The sequence below is a fragment of the Anolis carolinensis genome, chromosome 2, assembly GCF_035594765.1.
Source record: "Anolis carolinensis isolate JA03-04 chromosome 2, rAnoCar3.1.pri, whole genome shotgun sequence".
In the NCBI taxonomy this organism is placed as follows: domain Eukaryota; kingdom Metazoa; phylum Chordata; class Lepidosauria; order Squamata; family Dactyloidae; genus Anolis; species Anolis carolinensis.
The window spans coordinates 198,010,589-198,027,542 of record NC_085842.1 but is presented as its reverse complement, the minus strand read 5'-3'; the positions used below and the strand labels follow the sequence as shown (position 1 = coordinate 198,027,542).

Below are 16,954 nucleotides of genomic sequence, written 5' to 3'. Positions count from 1 at the left end.
CCAACTGCAGGCAGGGTGCAAAGAGCGTGGTGTATGGGAAGTGATATGCAAACACATTAATTCAGGATTGGCAGCTTGTTTTGCTGTGTCTTCCATGACTACAGCAGGCAGGGCCAAGTTAAATGTGCATACAGTAGCACTGATATGGAGCATCACTGAGCCCTCACAAAGAGTCCCTGTGACCCATAGCCTGACCTTGCTGCTCTTACCAGCCCCTCTGCCAAGCTGGACAGCAATACCTGCGTCCCAGCTCTGGGCATTTGGCCAACAAGAGGCAGTGCGAATGCCTCTGGGCAGCCAAGAGTAGTGTATATTAATAGCTATCTCCAAGTGCCCGGAAAGATTTGCATGGATTGAAGCTCCATATAAGGTGAGTTGGGTGGTTAGGATTCTAGGCAGGGGGCTATTGTGGGAATCTGGAAAGTTTATGATAAGCGGGAAAACAAGACTCCCTCTCACTTTAGTGTGGAAAACAAATCCCTGCGTTTCGGTAATGATTTCTAAAATGGAGCATCTCAAAAATAATAATCATAAGCATAAGCCTTCAGATGTTAGCATGCTTGCACACTTGGGACTTAAGAAATAGGGTCCTGTACACATTGGCTGTTTGTGTTTTTCTGGAGAACTGGTGGCAATCCCAAGGCTTGCCCACAAATTGCACAGATGCATGCTGTTAAACAAAATGCATGCTATACTTATGTCCCTAAATCCAGTAGAAAGAGAGTTTTGTGTCCTTTTAAGACTGAGAAATAAATGTCAGCATTAGCTTTCTTGGACAATAGTCAGGAACATAAATTCATGAAGGGCCACAAATGCATATACGGTACTGAAATAAATGCATGAAAGCTAGTGCTGAAACCAGTCCATGAAAGTGGGTGCTGATATACATCCATGAAAGTCTACGAAAGGAGATGCTGAAATAAACCGATGAAAGCCAATGAAAGTGAATGATAAAATAAATCCAAGAAAGTCTTCTTTTTTTTGGTACAGTAGAGTCTCGCTTATCCAACATAAACGGGCTGGCAGAACGTTGGATAAGCAAAAATGTTGGATAATAGGAGGGATTAAGGAAAAGCCTATTAAACATCAAATTACATTATGATTTTACAAATTAAGCACCCAAACATCATGTTTTTCAATAAATTGACAGAAAAAGCAGTTCAATGCATGGTAACGTTATGTAGTAACTACTATATTTATGAATTTAGCACCAAAACATTGCAATGTATTGAAAACATTAACTACAAAAATATAGACTACTAAAAGGTAGACTGCATTGGATAATACAGAACGTTGGATAAGTGAAGGTTGGATAAGCGAGACTCTACTGTAATATAAAATTTTATTTACATACATTAACAACTTGCAGAACACAAAACAATGAACATTTTACAAACACATAACCCTGCCACCGAGGCCTGAACAAATATCATTTTCTTTACCATAAAATTTATAAGTCAACCATTAAACAAATGTCATATCCAAAATTCCTGACCAACCAGGTTGTATTGTTTTGCCTTTTCACTCTCTAGGTAAAAAGGTAAAGGTTTCCCCCTGACGTTAAGTCCAGTCGTGACTGACTCTGGGGGTTGGTGCTCATCTGCATTTCTAAACCGAAGTGCCGGCGTTGTCTGTAGACACCTCCAAGGTCATTCCCACCAGAGCGGTACCTATTGATCTACTCACATTGGCATGTTTTCGAACTGCTAGGTTGGCAGGAGCTGGGGCTAACAGCAGACGCTCATTCCGCTCCCGGGATTTGAACCTGGGACTTTTCGGTCTGCAAGTTCAGCAGCTCAGCGCTTTAACACACTGCGCCACCACCAGGGGCCCTTTCACTCTCTAAAACATGTTTAATAAAAACCAACCAATATGAATCAAAATCTGGTCTATTAGTTTCCCCCCCTGTAAACCTTCATTTCCATTGATAGTTTATCATTTAAGGCTATGTTCCATACCTCCCCATACCATGCTTCCAACGTGGGGAAATCCTGGATAGTCTACATAGACTGGTGCTGAAATAAATCTGTGAAAGCTGATACTGTCAAGGACAGAACGCCACAAGGTTCAAGATAACAGAGTTTATTGGATTACAGAACTCAAAAATGCCCGTAAAATACAAGGGCCAGGCAGTATTAGCCTTTAGGAGCAAAAAGGGACAAGGAAAAACGTTCAAAAGATAAACCGGATTAAACCGGAGTTTAATCCGGGTAAAAACAAACTGCTTGCTTCAGCCTGGGGATAAACAAAACAAAAGCCGAGGAACAAAAGATACAAAAGAATGCAACTAATTGGCAGCAGATTCCTCTCTGCTGCCAACACTGTGCTTAGAGTAACTTGCGTCGCTCCCACACACACAGCAGACAGGATTTCCAACACGAACAGATCAGCCAAGGATTGTAGCAGTAGAGTAGACCAGTTCCTTTCCGTAGATCAAAGCCAGAAGCAGACGTTTGTAGATTCCAAGTCCAAGAAGGGGGAAGACAAGCCGTGGTCAGTTCAGTCCGAGTTTTCAAAGCAGGAGATGGCGTCCGTCAAGAAGACGACGGAAGGTCAAGCTAATAAGAGTAAGCACAGGTTTGCACAAACAAATGCCCACACAATTCCTCCCGCCGTCTGACCCTGAATTCCAAAACAACTTACGTATCAGCACACGAAAACACACCAGTCTTCAGGAAAGCGTCCCACACAGATCCCAAGCGTTCGTCCAGATTACCTTGCCCAACGCAATTTGCAATTGCTCCCAAGCCCCATTTTATGCCAGTTACAAATCCTCATCACTGTCAGCTGTCCTCCTTAACCCGGGCGTTTCCTCATCACTTTCCTCATCAGAGCTGGAACACCTCTGACTACGCCCCACAGCATCTCCAGCTGTGGATCCCGTCCCATCCCTCCAGCTATACCATGGGTCTAATCCTGAAGGTCCCCATTCATCTTCTATCCCATCATGACCAGTGGCACCCAATTCCTCCCTCACCCGAGTCCAATCCATCTCATCCTCCTCTGAGCTAACCAGCCCCTCCTCCATTCTCTCCGTAAACCCCTCAAAAGACTCTTCGTCAGATGGTGCTGCAAAAATGTCTCGCAGTCTTTTTCTTTCTCGCTCCTCGAGAGTATCTGACTCTCGAGGAGTCTTACGCCCACGTCTGTCAGTAACAGAGCCATGAGGCTCAATCATAACAGATACTGAAATAAATAATATTGCTAAAATAAATCAGTCTTAAAGGTGACCCAAGAATATTTTTTTCTCCTTCTTTGTATATGGCAACAAACTTAAACACAGCACTCTAAATGTGAATCGTATATGAAATCCTATCCTAAATGGGGGTTGAGGTCCCATTCATGTCCCTCCAACATCCCTGGGTGGGGCTGATACTGATCCCAGGTCTGTTCCTTGGGCACTTGAGCTCTTTGTGTCGGCTACTTTGCCATCTATTTTTAGAGCCCTCAGCCCTTCTCGCTTCCTCTCTCCTTACCCACCCCTGTCTTCCACACACGTACTTCTCGCTGCCCCTAAAAAGAACTAAGTGGGAAACTCTGTGAGATAGTTAACATTGATGTCTGTGTCCATATCAGATCAGTTTACCTGTCCCCTCGAGATTTAGGGTGGTTGGCAAGGCAGCTCCTCATAGTCTTGCCCCATAGCATTCTCCGCCTTGGTGACTCCTCTGCCCCAGCTGTCCATGCAACTTAATCCAGGCAGGCTTCTCCTTTGCTGGGCCAGAAAAAGCAGCCACACTCCTGTAGGGAAGGAACGTGCTGATGTTGGTTTGCTATTCATGCTCCAGAAAGGTGCACGGTAGCAGTAGACAAAGAGAAAGAGGCTCCGTCCAAGCCCATATCCTGAATTTTATGGCAAAATCCGTCCAAGAACCCAGTCTTTGTTTCACTGTTGTTTGAATTGTCTTTGCTGAGACATCAGTAATATAGCAGCTAGGAAGGGAGCTGGACAAGCATTTGTCACAGGTAGGACTCTATGAGACCAGTTTTAAAGTGCTTCTAGCACAGCGGTTCTCAGCCCGGAGCCCCCAGATGCTTTTGGCCTACAACTCTCAGAAATCCCAGCCAGTTTACCAGTTGTTGGGATTTCTGGGAGTTGAAGGCCAAAACATCTGGGGACCCACTGGTTGAGAACCACTGTTCTAGCAGATAAAGATCTCTTCTAATGCACCACTCCAAGAACCCAATATTCCCCTTTAAAAAAGGTTGAGGTAAATTGAATTGGGAGCCTCTGATGGCACAGAGGGTTAAACCGCCGTGCTGCTGACCTTGCTGACCAAAAGATCGGGGATTCGAATCCAGGGAGCTGGGAGAGCTCCCACCGTTAGCTCCAGCTTCTTCCAACTTAGCAGTTCGAAAACATGCAAACGTGAGTAGATCAATAGGTACCACTCTGGCGGGAATGTAATGGCGCTCCATTCAGTCATGCCAGCCACATGACCTTGGAGGTGTCTACGGACAACGCCGGCTCTTCGGCTTAGAAATGGAGGTGAGCACCAACCTCCAGAGTCGGACACGACTGGACTTAATGTCAGGGGGAAACCTTTAGCTTTACCTTTAAATTGAATTGTCTACAAAGATTTCATCCTGAGATAGGCAAGAATGGCCCATAGACTGCATGCGACCACTGATAGGCATTTTTATGGTAAATAAATGGCCTTACATGCAGTTTTTACAAACCCTCAATTATTTGTATTAAAATAGGGGGAAGACTACATTTCCTGTGGCTGTTTTAAGTGCCGGAGAACTGCTTACGAATTAGAAGTTGGGTTCATTCTTCTTTTAATAAAGGCCTCCACTAGAACAACTGGGAGCTGCAATAATATCAGGCATAGAAATTGGAACTCCAATGTCTTACATGGGCCCGGTAGAAACCCTCAGGCTCTGGTATTTGCCCATCCATTTTTTAACCAAAAATGTGTTCAGTCTCTCTCATTTATTCTTTCTATAATAAATTATAAAGTACCATAAAGCTATTTTTCCCTTATGTCTAGTAGGTAAAGGTAAATGTTTTCCCCTGACATTAAGTCTAGTTACATCTGGGGGTTGGTGCTCCATCTCCATGTCTAAGCCAAAGAACCAGCGTTGTCCATAGACGCCTCTAAGGTCATGTGGCCAGCATGACTGCAGGGAGCGCCGTTACCTTTCCACTAGAGCGGTACCTATTGATTTACTCACATTTGCATGTTTTTCAAACTGCTAGGTTGGCAGAAGCTAGGACTAACAGCAGGAGCTCACCCCGCTCCCCGGATTCGAACCGCTGACCTTTCGGTTAGCAAGTTCAGCAGCTCAGTGGTTTAACTTGCTGCGTAATGCAACAAAAACAGATAAGATACGAGATAAACTGTTGCAGGAAAAGAGGTCTGTTATTTGGGACTGCCATGCTCGGAGATAGAAAACCAGAGTGATCTAGAGATTTGAGACTACAACTCTTGAGACCAGAGTTCAATTCCCTGCTCAGACATGGAAACCCACTAGGGAACTTGGTCAAATCACACACTCTCAGCCCCAGATAAACTTGTGATAGGGTTGAAATAGGATCACTATAAGTAAAAAACAACTTGAAAGCACACAACAGCAATGCTTGTAAGCAGTGTCTTTGAATCACCACCCATATTATCATGAGAACAGATGAGGCCTATCCCATTCCATGTTTATAGGAAAGCTGCATAGTTCATCAGTTTGGATAACATCTTTGCATGGGCTAACTTCATATTTTCCAAATATTCTTCCCTGATTCCTGAAAGTTACTCTCGAGACCAGCCCTAGTGTGGGCAGTTAGTAGATCCCTCTAGGGTGGGGTAAAGATGATTTTTGCAAGGTCTTGGCATGAGCTGCATGACATCTGGAGTCCCAAGAAACATGTGCCAAAGCTTTTGAGGTGGAAGTGCTTCACCTGGAAAACACTTTGTTCTATGCCTCAAGGCTCCTGTGCCTGGTTTCGTGTTCCACTCCCCAAGATGTAGCAAGAAGGAATCCCTCACCCTTGCCAGGAAAACTAATGAGGACAGAAGAAACAAATTTGTGGGCAAGTGTGGTTGGTGGTTTACTAGCTGAAGCTATTTCTCTTGTTCCAGAGCTGAAATGTGGCTTTTTGGAGCTTAATCTTAATCCCTTTTGGTTGGGACAACAACCCTCAACTCTGCTTCCTTTCTAGTGGTTGGCTCTTAATGTGAACCACATTTTTTCCCTCTGCGGTTGAGTCTCCTTTAGCAGGAAGCAATAGGACAAACCAAATACCATAAAGACAACAAATTTCGGTAGCTCAATTGGGTGAGGACATGGAGAGAGCCTTCTCAGTGGCTACTTCCAGGCTGTAGAGTTTTCTTCCACAGCAGATTTATACGATCTCCTCGTTGCTCTCTTTTATCCAGACACTTTTTTTGAGGCATCCTTCTAGTGTTTAAATGTTGAAGCAGGAAGGTGTTCTCACCATGGTATGATATGGTTCTACCTTTTCATCTTTTAATTATGACTTACGTGGATTTAAAATGTTTTAACTGTGTGCTCTTAAATTAAATTTTGTTGGATTGTTTTTTAATTGTTGGAAATAGGATTTTACTTGGGCTATGCTTCTTCTTCTTAAATTGTAAGATGCTTTAAGTCTCTTAGCAGGAGAAACATGAAGGTGTCAATGAAATGAATGAAATGACATAAATAAATGTCTATCCCATCTACCCCTTTGCTGATTTTATAGTTCTGAGCAGTTTCATGTTCATTTGTCACCTTTCAAAAATTATGTTCACTTGCGCTGAGGCAGTAATTCCCAACCTTTTTTTTTTTTTAAGTAGGGACCACTCTCCAACATTAGTACCAAAAGGGTTATAGATCAGTTTTTGGTCAACTTTAGATTCAGTTTGGTTATTTGGGGTGCTGATTCAGAAAATTGCATTGGATAGACCACATCAATTCTAGTTTCTGATAAAGAACATATGCCATCCAGTAGTCGTCATCTGCTTGTCCACAAAAAAACATATTTAATTATCTATAACTGATGTGGTCTATCCAATGCAATTTTCTGAATCAGCACCCCAAATAACCCCAGGAACAGGCCTAAAAAACGAAGACACCAAGGTGCCCCCACTTCGCGGCGTCACATGGAACAGCTCCACTAAGGGGGAGAGAGGAGGGGGAGAAGCAGCAGTCAGGGGACGTTGTCACGTCTTTTGTGGGTAGTCAGCCTCTCCCCTCCCAACATCCCCATTTTCTCTGCACTATAAGAGGGTTTCGTGAGACAAGTCACGCTTGTTGCAATGGTGTCGTAATGGTGAGGCCACGGACCATATTTTACTTCTTGGGGACCACTGGTGGTCCACGGACTACAGCTTGGGACCACTGCACTAAGGGAATGGATAACATTACATAAAATTAAGCATTACTGAAATGAACAACTTCTGTTATGTTGGAGGTGTCCTATCTAGAAATATTCAGGGTCTAGGAAAGAATACAATTGGAAATTCCTAGAAAATTCCTTGAAAGGGCATATTTTGACAGATGTGATTAGGTGAAACCTCAGGTACCTGTCTGTATAGGCAAGTGGAAAATGTACAGACTTACCTGTATCCTGCCAATGCACCATAATGTAACATACACGCAGAATTTAATAACCCAGAGGAGTAATCCGAATCCTAGTTTTAGGGGTTTTTTTTAAACCCACTATTCTGGCTATGGTTCAAATCCCACAAGATCTATAACAGAAATCCTAACAGCTGGTCAACTGGCTGAGATTTCTGGGAGTTGTAGGCCAAAAACATCTGAGCACCCCAAGTTGAGAACCACTGCCTTAGAAAAATCTCTTATCAGAATTGGCATCTGAATTTATGTAACAGTTGTGACCTATTGTAAAGAAGTAAAGAAAATAAAGTAAATATTACTGAAACTATCACTGTATTTGTGTACTTAACTTTATGGAGATCATCTACAATCAACCACTACAGACTCCTACACTTTTCCTTCTGCACAACCATGAGTCAAGGTTTGAGAACTTTTGCTTTCATTTTGGCTCAATGGCAGTTTGCTATGTGATCCAAATGCAGACAAACTGGCCAGTTTTATCAACGAATTCTTTGTTGTATGAACTACAGGCCTCTGGGTTTTGTGGTACCACCTTACCAGTGGATGGTGTTTGAGTTGCTGTCATTTTCACAACATACCCTGTTTTGTCTCCCCCCACCCACCCACCCTGTTGCTGCAGCTTCCATCCCATTCCTCGTCTGTGAGCTTGGCCTCGTCTCCCCTGTGCGCCGTGGCTTCTTCTGCAACGATAGCAGCATCAGCTACCCACTCCAGCGGAAAGAGACCATCACTGACTCAGTGCTCATCTCAGTGGGCATCCTTATCGCCTTTACTGCAGTGAGTCTTACTTAGATAGAGAGTACTTTTTCCTACCACCTCACACCCTGATCCGCACAAGCCTACTCTGCATAATATTCAAAGAATGAAGTTTGCAGGCAAAGGGCTTGCCAAGGTTCCTCACTATACTCCTTACAGATCACATCTTGGAAAATGTTTGGAGTGGAATTCCTAGAATGCCCAAGGTAGCTGGCCAATTTTGCAAGTTAGGTTTTAAAAAGTCAAATTTCCAGGCTCTGCTACCAAGTACAATAGTGTTGGTAGCAGGTGGAGTAGCCTTCATATGGAATTCTGAAATCCAAAATCCCAGTTGTCCACAAAATACTGAGACTGTACCCATTTTCCACATAGGTGGCTGAGAAATTGACACCTTTGCTTTCTGATTTTTCAATATACACAAACTATGTTTCATTTACAAAATTATTAAAAATGTTGGTTATAAAATTACCTTTGGGTTATGTGTCTAAGGCAGGCGTGGGCAAACTAAGACCCCCCCTGGGCGCTTCCCTCAGGCCCTCCTCATTTTCCCTGTCCTCTTGGCATAAGGACATGCTGGCCCTCTGCATCCTTATGTAGAAAGAATGGGGACGAAGGTACACAGCAGCTGAGAGCCCTCTAGAGCACTCTCGCCCACTACATGTCTCGCTCATCTACCCTAAGTAAGGTGCAAGTGGTCCTGTCCTTATATTTATTATTATTATTTACAGCATTTATATTCCGCCCTTCTCACCCCGAAGGGGACTCAGGGCAGATCACATTACACATATAGGCAAACATTCAATGCCTTGACATAGAACAAAGACAAGACAAATGCAGGCTCTGAGCTGGCCTCGAACCCATGACCTTTTGGTCAGAGAGATTGGTCTCAGCTGGCTGCTCTTCAGCTTGCGCCACAGCCCGGGCCGTCCTCTTATACTGAGAGGACGGCCCGAGGTAGGCACGCAGCAGCTGAGAGCCCTCCAGAGTGCTCTCAGCCATCACCTGTCTTTCTCTCCTCCCAGCATAATGCTGACAGCCCAAAGATCGAGGGGGGAGGAACAGGGAGGAGGATCAGGGCAGTCACCACAAGTCTTGTTTTTGTCCCAGCATAAGTATGAGGCCAACAGACCCATCCTTATCCTAGGAGGACAACCTGAGGATGACCCAGGCCCTGCCCTGCCCCCACCCAGCACCATCCTCTTACAGGCCCTGTCCCTCCCAGCCCATCCCACCCATAGCATGCCCGGCTGCTCTCCCCCCTGGCCCGGACCTCTGAGTCGAGCCCATAATGTGACCTCAAGGCAAAAAAGTTTGCCCATGCCTGGTCTAAGGCATATATGAATCATAAATACATTTCAGGTTTAAATTTCAGTCCCGTCTCCAACATATCTCATTATATAAATGCAAGTATTTTCAATTCAGAAAAATCTGAAGGTACAGATCACTACTGGTCCCAAGCATTTTGGATAAAGGATACTCAACCTGTATTGCTTACATTCTGGGGTAGCATAGTAGATTAAGTGTTGGGCTCAGACTACAGGATGCTAGATTTTGACTCCTCAGCTAGTCATGGAAACCATTGGACAAACTAGGACAATTCACACGCATTCAGGTTTAAGACAAAGTAAATGACTAATCCCCTCTAAATAACTCTTGCCAATTTATTTATCGTGTCAGAAGTGAACCAAGGTTACAAGTTGCAATGTATTTGAAAATACAAACAAAGTTTAAAACAACAACAACAACTTGGCATGATACTAAATGTCCTTTGCCCAGTTGCTGGCCACTTGGAGTGCCTCTGGTGTTGCTGTAAGAAGGTGAACCTGAAACTGAGCAGAAAGCAAATAGGTGACAAACAATAACTTTGGCCAAAGGATCCACCAGGACTCAGCACTGCTTTCCAACCTACTCATAGCACTAACCCAAATACTACTGTATCTCGCTTCTCCAACATAAACGGGCTGGCAGAACGTTGGATAAGTGAAAATGTTGGATAATAAAGAGGGATTAAGGAAAAGCCTTTAAACATCAAATTACATTATGATTTTACTAATTAAGCACCAAAACATGTTTTTCAACAAATTGACAGAAAAAAACAGTTCAATGCACTGTAACGTTATGTAGTAATTACTGTATTTATGAATTTAGCACCAAAACTTCACAATGCATTGAAAACATTGACTAGAAAAACATTGGCTACTAAAAGGCAGACTGCGTTGGATAATACAGAACATTGGATAAGCAAAGGTTGGATAAGCGAGACTCTACTGTAGATAAAAGTTTATTTAAAGCAGCAGGTATTTTATAGAATTCCAGAGTTCACAAACAACAACGAAGTGTGTATGAGGAAAACTTTTTTCTGCATCGAATGCGCACACTGTCTATATGTATCGAGAAGTTCTTTGTTGACAAAGATGTTTCTGGGGTCTTCTCCAACTAATATTGGCCCAGAGTATGTATTTCCTCCCATTCTAAAAAATCTTGCCACAACTAGGTTTCTTTGGAAACCTATTGTGCCCTTCTGTTAGTTTCAGTGAATCATTTTCTACTTGCTTGGTTACCACTGATTAGCTAGCAGAGGCACAGCCTCCTGCCTTGTTGTCTGAGACACTGGATGTTCCTACAAAGCACCTTTTCTCTGTTCTTACCTCCCAACCAGATCACTTTGGGCGAAAGCTTCCGTGTATGCCGCTTACCTGAAAAATCACGCTCTGTAGTGTCCAATCCTTATGTGGCCGCCCTCTACAAGGAGATGGGTGCCTTCCTGTTTGGTTGCACTGTGGGCCAGTCGCTCACCAACATGGCCAAGCTTGCAGTGGGTCGCCTCCGCCCACACTTTCTGGCGACTTGTCGGCCTAATTTCACTCATATAGACTGCTCAGCTGGATACGTGGAAGATTATGTCTGCACTGGTGGGGCCTCTGCAGAAAAAGAGGCTAGGTATGTACTACAAATCTTTCTCTTCTCTATTGAAAAGAGGTGCTTGGCTGTCAATGGCTCATAGAAAAATACAAGTCTCCAAAAGTGGAATGTATTATTATTATTATTATTATTATTATTATTATTATTTCTTACTCGCTTCTGCTTGTGGCTCAAGGCAGGTTGCAGCATAATTAAAACACAGAAACATTTTTTAAAATCCTTAAATTCATATAGGTAAAGTTAAAGGTTTCCCCTGACATTAAGTCCAGTCATGTCTGACTCTGGGGATTGGTGCTCATCTCCATTTCTAAGCCGAAGAGCCAGCGTTGTCCATAGACACCTCCAAGGTCATGACTGCATGCAGCGCTGTTACCTTCCCACCGGAGTGGTACCTATTGATCTACTCACATTTGCATGTTTTCGAACTGCTAGGTTGGCAGAAGCTGGGGCTAATAGCAGGAGCTCGCCCCACTGCCCAGATTCGAACCTGGGACCTTTCAGTCTGCAAGTTTAGTAGCTCAGCGCTTTAATGCACTTCGCCACCGGGGCTCCTTTAAATGCATATATTAAAATGTATTTCTACAAAAGATACATATTAAAATGTATTTCTATAAAATACATATTAAAATACACAGAACAGAGATTAGACACAAGACATGAGTTAAAAAATTTTCTACCCTCCAGCCTCACCATACATTGTTTGGGTTGCTACAGTACAACATAACAGGATTTACATATTTGTGAAGTAGACCAGCTTCTTGTTATGTTTTTGAAACCACACATGAGTATACCACAATTCCAATAGTTTTGAGTTTTACTTCATTTTATAAGTCTTTACTGCTATGACCATGTTGGCCTTTCATGACAAACCATGATTTGTTTGTTTTTTCGTGTCAGGAGCGACTTGAGAAATTACAAGTCGCTTCTGGTGTGAGAGAATTGGCCGTCTGCAAGGACGCTTCCCAGGAGATGCCCGGATGTTTTGATGTTTTTAATCATCCTTGTGGGAGGCTTCTCTCATGTCCCCGCATGGAGCTGGAGCTGATAGAGGGAGCTCATCTGCGTTCTCCCCAGGTGGGATTCGAACCTGACAGCTTTCAGATTAGCAACCTAACTTTCAAGTCACAAGGCTTTAATCCACTATGTCACTGGGGGCTCACAAACCATGGTATGGTTCATTGTGATGTGCAAACAACATCATGGTTTGTGACTGAATGTGAACTCTGGTTGGTTAAGGCTTTGAAGTATGACTTGTTATTATATCTGATTTCCAAAGTCATAGCTTGTCCCCAGTTGATATCCCTAGCTGCCCACCCTGAAATAGGATTAGAAACAGGATGGGGAAATGTGGGAATGTTGCAGGTCAATATATATAGATGTCAGACCGTTGCAATAAGAAAAGTAGGAGGAGGATTTTGAATGCCAGTACAAGGTGGATGAGATGCACAGAATCTATCCCTACATAAAATGTAATTCCCCAAACCATTCTTGCCTGGTGTTTTTCTTACTATTTCTGCTGGCTTGCTGTTAGTGGGCTCAGCAGTATATGAGAAGAAGGTGAAAAGAAGAAAGGGCTAATATGTGGATGATAAACAAGATCAATAGTAGTGCCCCACCACACAATAATGCCCTATTGTATTGCTGTATTGATGACTTAAAACCACAAGCACACATCCCTCCCCTTCAGGACTATCACTAAACGTGCATCTCAGGAATCCTGTTCAGACATTTTGCAATACGACTCCCATCATTCCCATTCAGGCAGATATCAGCTGTAATCCATGGTGCTTGCTCTGTTGGAAAAGGCTGTTCAAAAGCAAGCCCTTTTACTCTGGATCTCTATTCTCCAAACCCGATAGTTTTGTTTTTACAAGGAGTGAGATTAATGTAGCATTTGTTTCATGGTGACTTGTGATTTCTTTGGATGATGCCCTCTGAATAATAATGCCCCCGGTGGCACAGTGTGTTCAAGCGCTGAGCTGCTAAACTTGCGGACCAAAAGGTCACAGGTTCCAATCCAGGGAGTGGAATGAGTGCCCACTGTTAGCCCCAGTTTCTGCAAACCTAGCAGTTCAAAAACATGCAAATGTGAGTAGATCAATAGATACCGCTCCAGCTGGAAGGTAACAGCACTCCATGCAGTCATGCCGGCCACATGACCTTGGAGATGTCTAGGGACAACACCGGCTCTTCGACGTAGAAATGGAGATGAGCACCAACCCCCAGAGTCGGATACGACTGGACTTAACGTCAGGGGAAACCTTTACCTTTGTGTCACATAGTGGGAAGCTGGAGTGATACTGAACTCAAAAGTAATCAGGTTGTAAGGGACTACGTTCCTAGTGGCTTTGAACTGGATTTTCGACTATAATAATATTACAACGTGCTCTGATCAAATAAAGTGCATCCTTTTCTCTTCCAGAAAGTCCTTCTACTCTGGCCATGCATCCTTTGCAATGTATACCATGGCATACCTGGTGGTAAGTCCTCTTTTCATGTTTACAAGGGAGGGATTTCCAGGGACTTCTTAAGATCATGGTTCAACCACTTTGTGAGCCAAACCTGACTCACCTATGCCAAATAGCTACATGACTGGCACCCTCTATGCCATGAGGATGGGTTGCCCTGCGATGTAGCCTCCACCCAACTAGGTTTAATTTTATCCCCTTCCATGTGTGGTGTGACACCATTCAGGGAATAGTTGGGAAACATGGATGTTAGAAACGTTCCACCAAGGTGTAACAGAAAATCTGTGAAAGCTGACAGTGTCTTTTATTAAGATTCCTTTCCTCTAAACTAAAGTTTGCAATACAGTTCTGTTACTTGGTCATTCTGACCTTACTCAGCATCTCCAGATTTGCTGGACAGATCCACTCTTGATGGCTGGTGGATCATCGCATTTATGGTCCATCATGAGCGGCCGCTGTTAGCTCCAGCTCCTGCCAACCTAGCAGTTCGAAAACATGCCAATGTGAGTAGATCAATAGGTACCGCTCCGGCGGGAAGGTAACGGCACTCCATGCAGTCATGCTGGCCACATGACCTTGGAGGTGTCGACGGACAATGCCAGCTCTTAGAAATGGAGATGAGCACCAACCCCCAGAGTCAGACATAACTGGACTTAATGTCAGGGGAAACCTTTACCTTTTTTACCTTATGCCTAGAGGGTACCAAGTCAGAAATGATATGATCTAGATCAGTGGCTCTCATCCTGGGTTCCCCAGATGTTTTTGGCCTACAACTCCCAGAAATCCCAACCAGTTTATCAGCTGTTAGGATTTCGGAGAGTTGAAGTCCAAAAACATCTGGGGATCCCAGGTTGAGAACCACTTTTTCATGGACTAGAAATTTCGAACATGTCAACTCTTTCAAAATTAGAGTTAGGGATTTGTTTGCTATTCAAACCTAGTCAGGGGTTATATTTGCATTAGAAATCTAGTGTGGTTACTAGGCCTTTGCTTGAGGCCAGTAACGTGGAGGGGACAGTTAAAAGTCTCCCAACAAAGACTGCCACTTCGTCCCCAGACTACTAATGCCAAGGTACCTTGGGAGAAACCATGCCAGTAAATTTCATTTTTCAAGGAGTGAGATGATAGGAATGTAAATACAGACTTTGTTTGGAAGATTATGAAGAGGGGACAAGTCAGGCTAAAGTCAGTTTTGGGAATCTCTGGTACCTTTCCACTAAGAAAGAAAAAGGTGATTGGGTTAGTTAATTTCCATTGCTTGCTAAAGACAGTACACAAGGGGCAAGACCCTCTTATCTCAGTTCTAGTGAATGACTGACGCTAGAAGACATTTTAGGTATGTATTTTAATAGGAATTGCTACCAGACCTGCGGTGGTGCAATGGGTCAAACCCTTGTGCTGACAGGACTGATGACCTGAAGGTTAGGTTGCTGACCTGGAGGTTGCTGGTTTGAATCCGCATGACGGGGTGAGCTCCCATCTGTTAGCTCTAGCTTATGGGGACATGAGAGAAGCCTTCCAACTAACACATCCGAGTTTCCCCTGGCAAATGTCTCTGTAGACGGCCAATTCTATCACACCAGAAGCGACTTGCAGTATGTTCTCAAGTCGCTTCTGACACGATTTTAAAAAATTGCTTAAGCAATTCAATGTCAGATAAATCCTGCTTCTAGTGCCTGTGCAAGGAACTCTGTATGCTTTTAATGCTGAGGCAGAATGTAATATTGCCTTCCGCAGTGCATTCCTAATTCATTTTATACTGCTGAAAACTTAATGGCTTTACAATTACACTGTTCTAGAGCAATTAATGAGCATCCTGTGGCCCTCTGGTTGTTTTTGAACAAGAAATTCTATCCACCAGAACAGCTGATGGTACAAGGTTGGATGTGGGCATCTCAGGGATGCTTTAGCTATGGATTCTTGTTTTGGACTATATGACCCTGAATGCCCATTGTAACTCTTTTGTTTGTGGATGCAATTCAGCACGTCACATGTTGGAAACTGCCTTGAGTCCCTCCGGGGAAATAGGGCGATCTACAAATAAAATTTTATTATTACAATAGAGTCTTTCTTATCCAACCTTTGCTCCTCCAATGTTCTGTATTATCCAATGCAGTCTGCCTTTTAGTAGTCAATTTTTCAATACATTGTGATGTCTTGGTGCTAAATTTGTAAATACGGTAATTACTACATAATGTTACCATGTATTAAACTGCTTCTGCTGTTGATATGTGGTCAACATAATGTTTTGGTGCTTAATTTGTAAAATCATAACATAATTTGACATTTAATAGGCTTTTTCTTAATCCCTTTTTATTATCCAACATTCTTGCATATCCAACATTCTGCCAGACCATTTATGTTGGATAAGTGAGACTTTACTGTATGTTGTTGTTGTTGTTGTATGACACAGCAAACAAGATAGATATGCTGGACTTCGTTTCACAAAATCACAAGTCAAACACTTCCCAAGTGTCTAGGAATGTGTGATGTATTTTCGGATGATGCGCGCAGATCCCAGTAGGGTGGCCTTTTGCAGTTGGCAGATTGTAATTTTGTCAATGTCTATTCTTTCCAAATGCCGGCTGAGATCTTTTGGCATGGCACCCAATGTGCCCATCACCACCGGGACCACCTGCACTGGTTTCTGCCAGAGTCTTTGAAGTTCAATCTTGAGGTCCTGATAGTGGCTGAGTTTTTCCTGTTGTTTTTCGTCAATGCGACTGTCACCTGGGATGGCAACATCAATGATCCAAACCTTTTTCTTTTCCACAATTGTGATGTCTGGTGTGTTGTGTTCCAGAACTTTGTCAGTCTGGACTCGGAAGTCCCACAGTATCTTTGCGTGCTCATTTTCCAATACGCAGGTTTGTGATCCCACCAGTTCTTTACTGCTGGGAGGTGGTACTTGAGGCATAAGTTCCAATGAATCATTTGGGCCACATAGTTGTGCCTTTGTTTGTAGTCTGTCTGTGTGATTTTCTTACAGCAGCTGTGGATATGATCAATGGTTTCGTCGGTTTCCTTGCACAGTCTGCATTTTGGGTCATCAGCTGATTTTTCGATCTTGGCCTTAATTGCATTTGTTCTGATGGCTTGCTCCTGGGCTGCAAGGATCAGGCCTTCTGTCTCCTTCTTCAGGGTCCCATTCGTGAGCCATAGCCAGGTCTTCTCCTTATCAGCTTTTCCATTATTATTATTATTATTATTATTATTATTATTATTATTACTAT

At 43.3% G+C, this 16,954-nt stretch overlaps 1 protein-coding gene and 1 long non-coding RNA gene across 2 annotated transcripts in view; one reads left to right on the top strand and one right to left on the bottom strand.

Annotated features, from left to right (window-relative positions):
* LOC100557280 (phospholipid phosphatase 3) overlaps positions 1-16,954 on the top strand; it is a 52,912-nt gene that overhangs the window by 20,819 nt on the left and 15,139 nt on the right. The window contains exons 3-5 of the mRNA XM_016991137.2: positions 8,195-8,352; positions 10,991-11,271; positions 13,676-13,733. Of these exons, the coding sequence (XP_016846626.1) occupies positions 8,195-8,352; positions 10,991-11,271; positions 13,676-13,733 (497 nt within the window). The remainder of the gene's footprint in view (positions 1-8,194; positions 8,353-10,990; positions 11,272-13,675; positions 13,734-16,954) is intronic.
* On the bottom strand, positions 2,062-3,316 carry LOC134296462 (uncharacterized). The gene is made up of 2 exons (XR_010003212.1): positions 2,644-3,316; positions 2,062-2,558 (listed from the first exon to the last, which is right to left on the bottom strand). It is a non-coding gene; the product is annotated as an uncharacterized LOC134296462 (long non-coding RNA).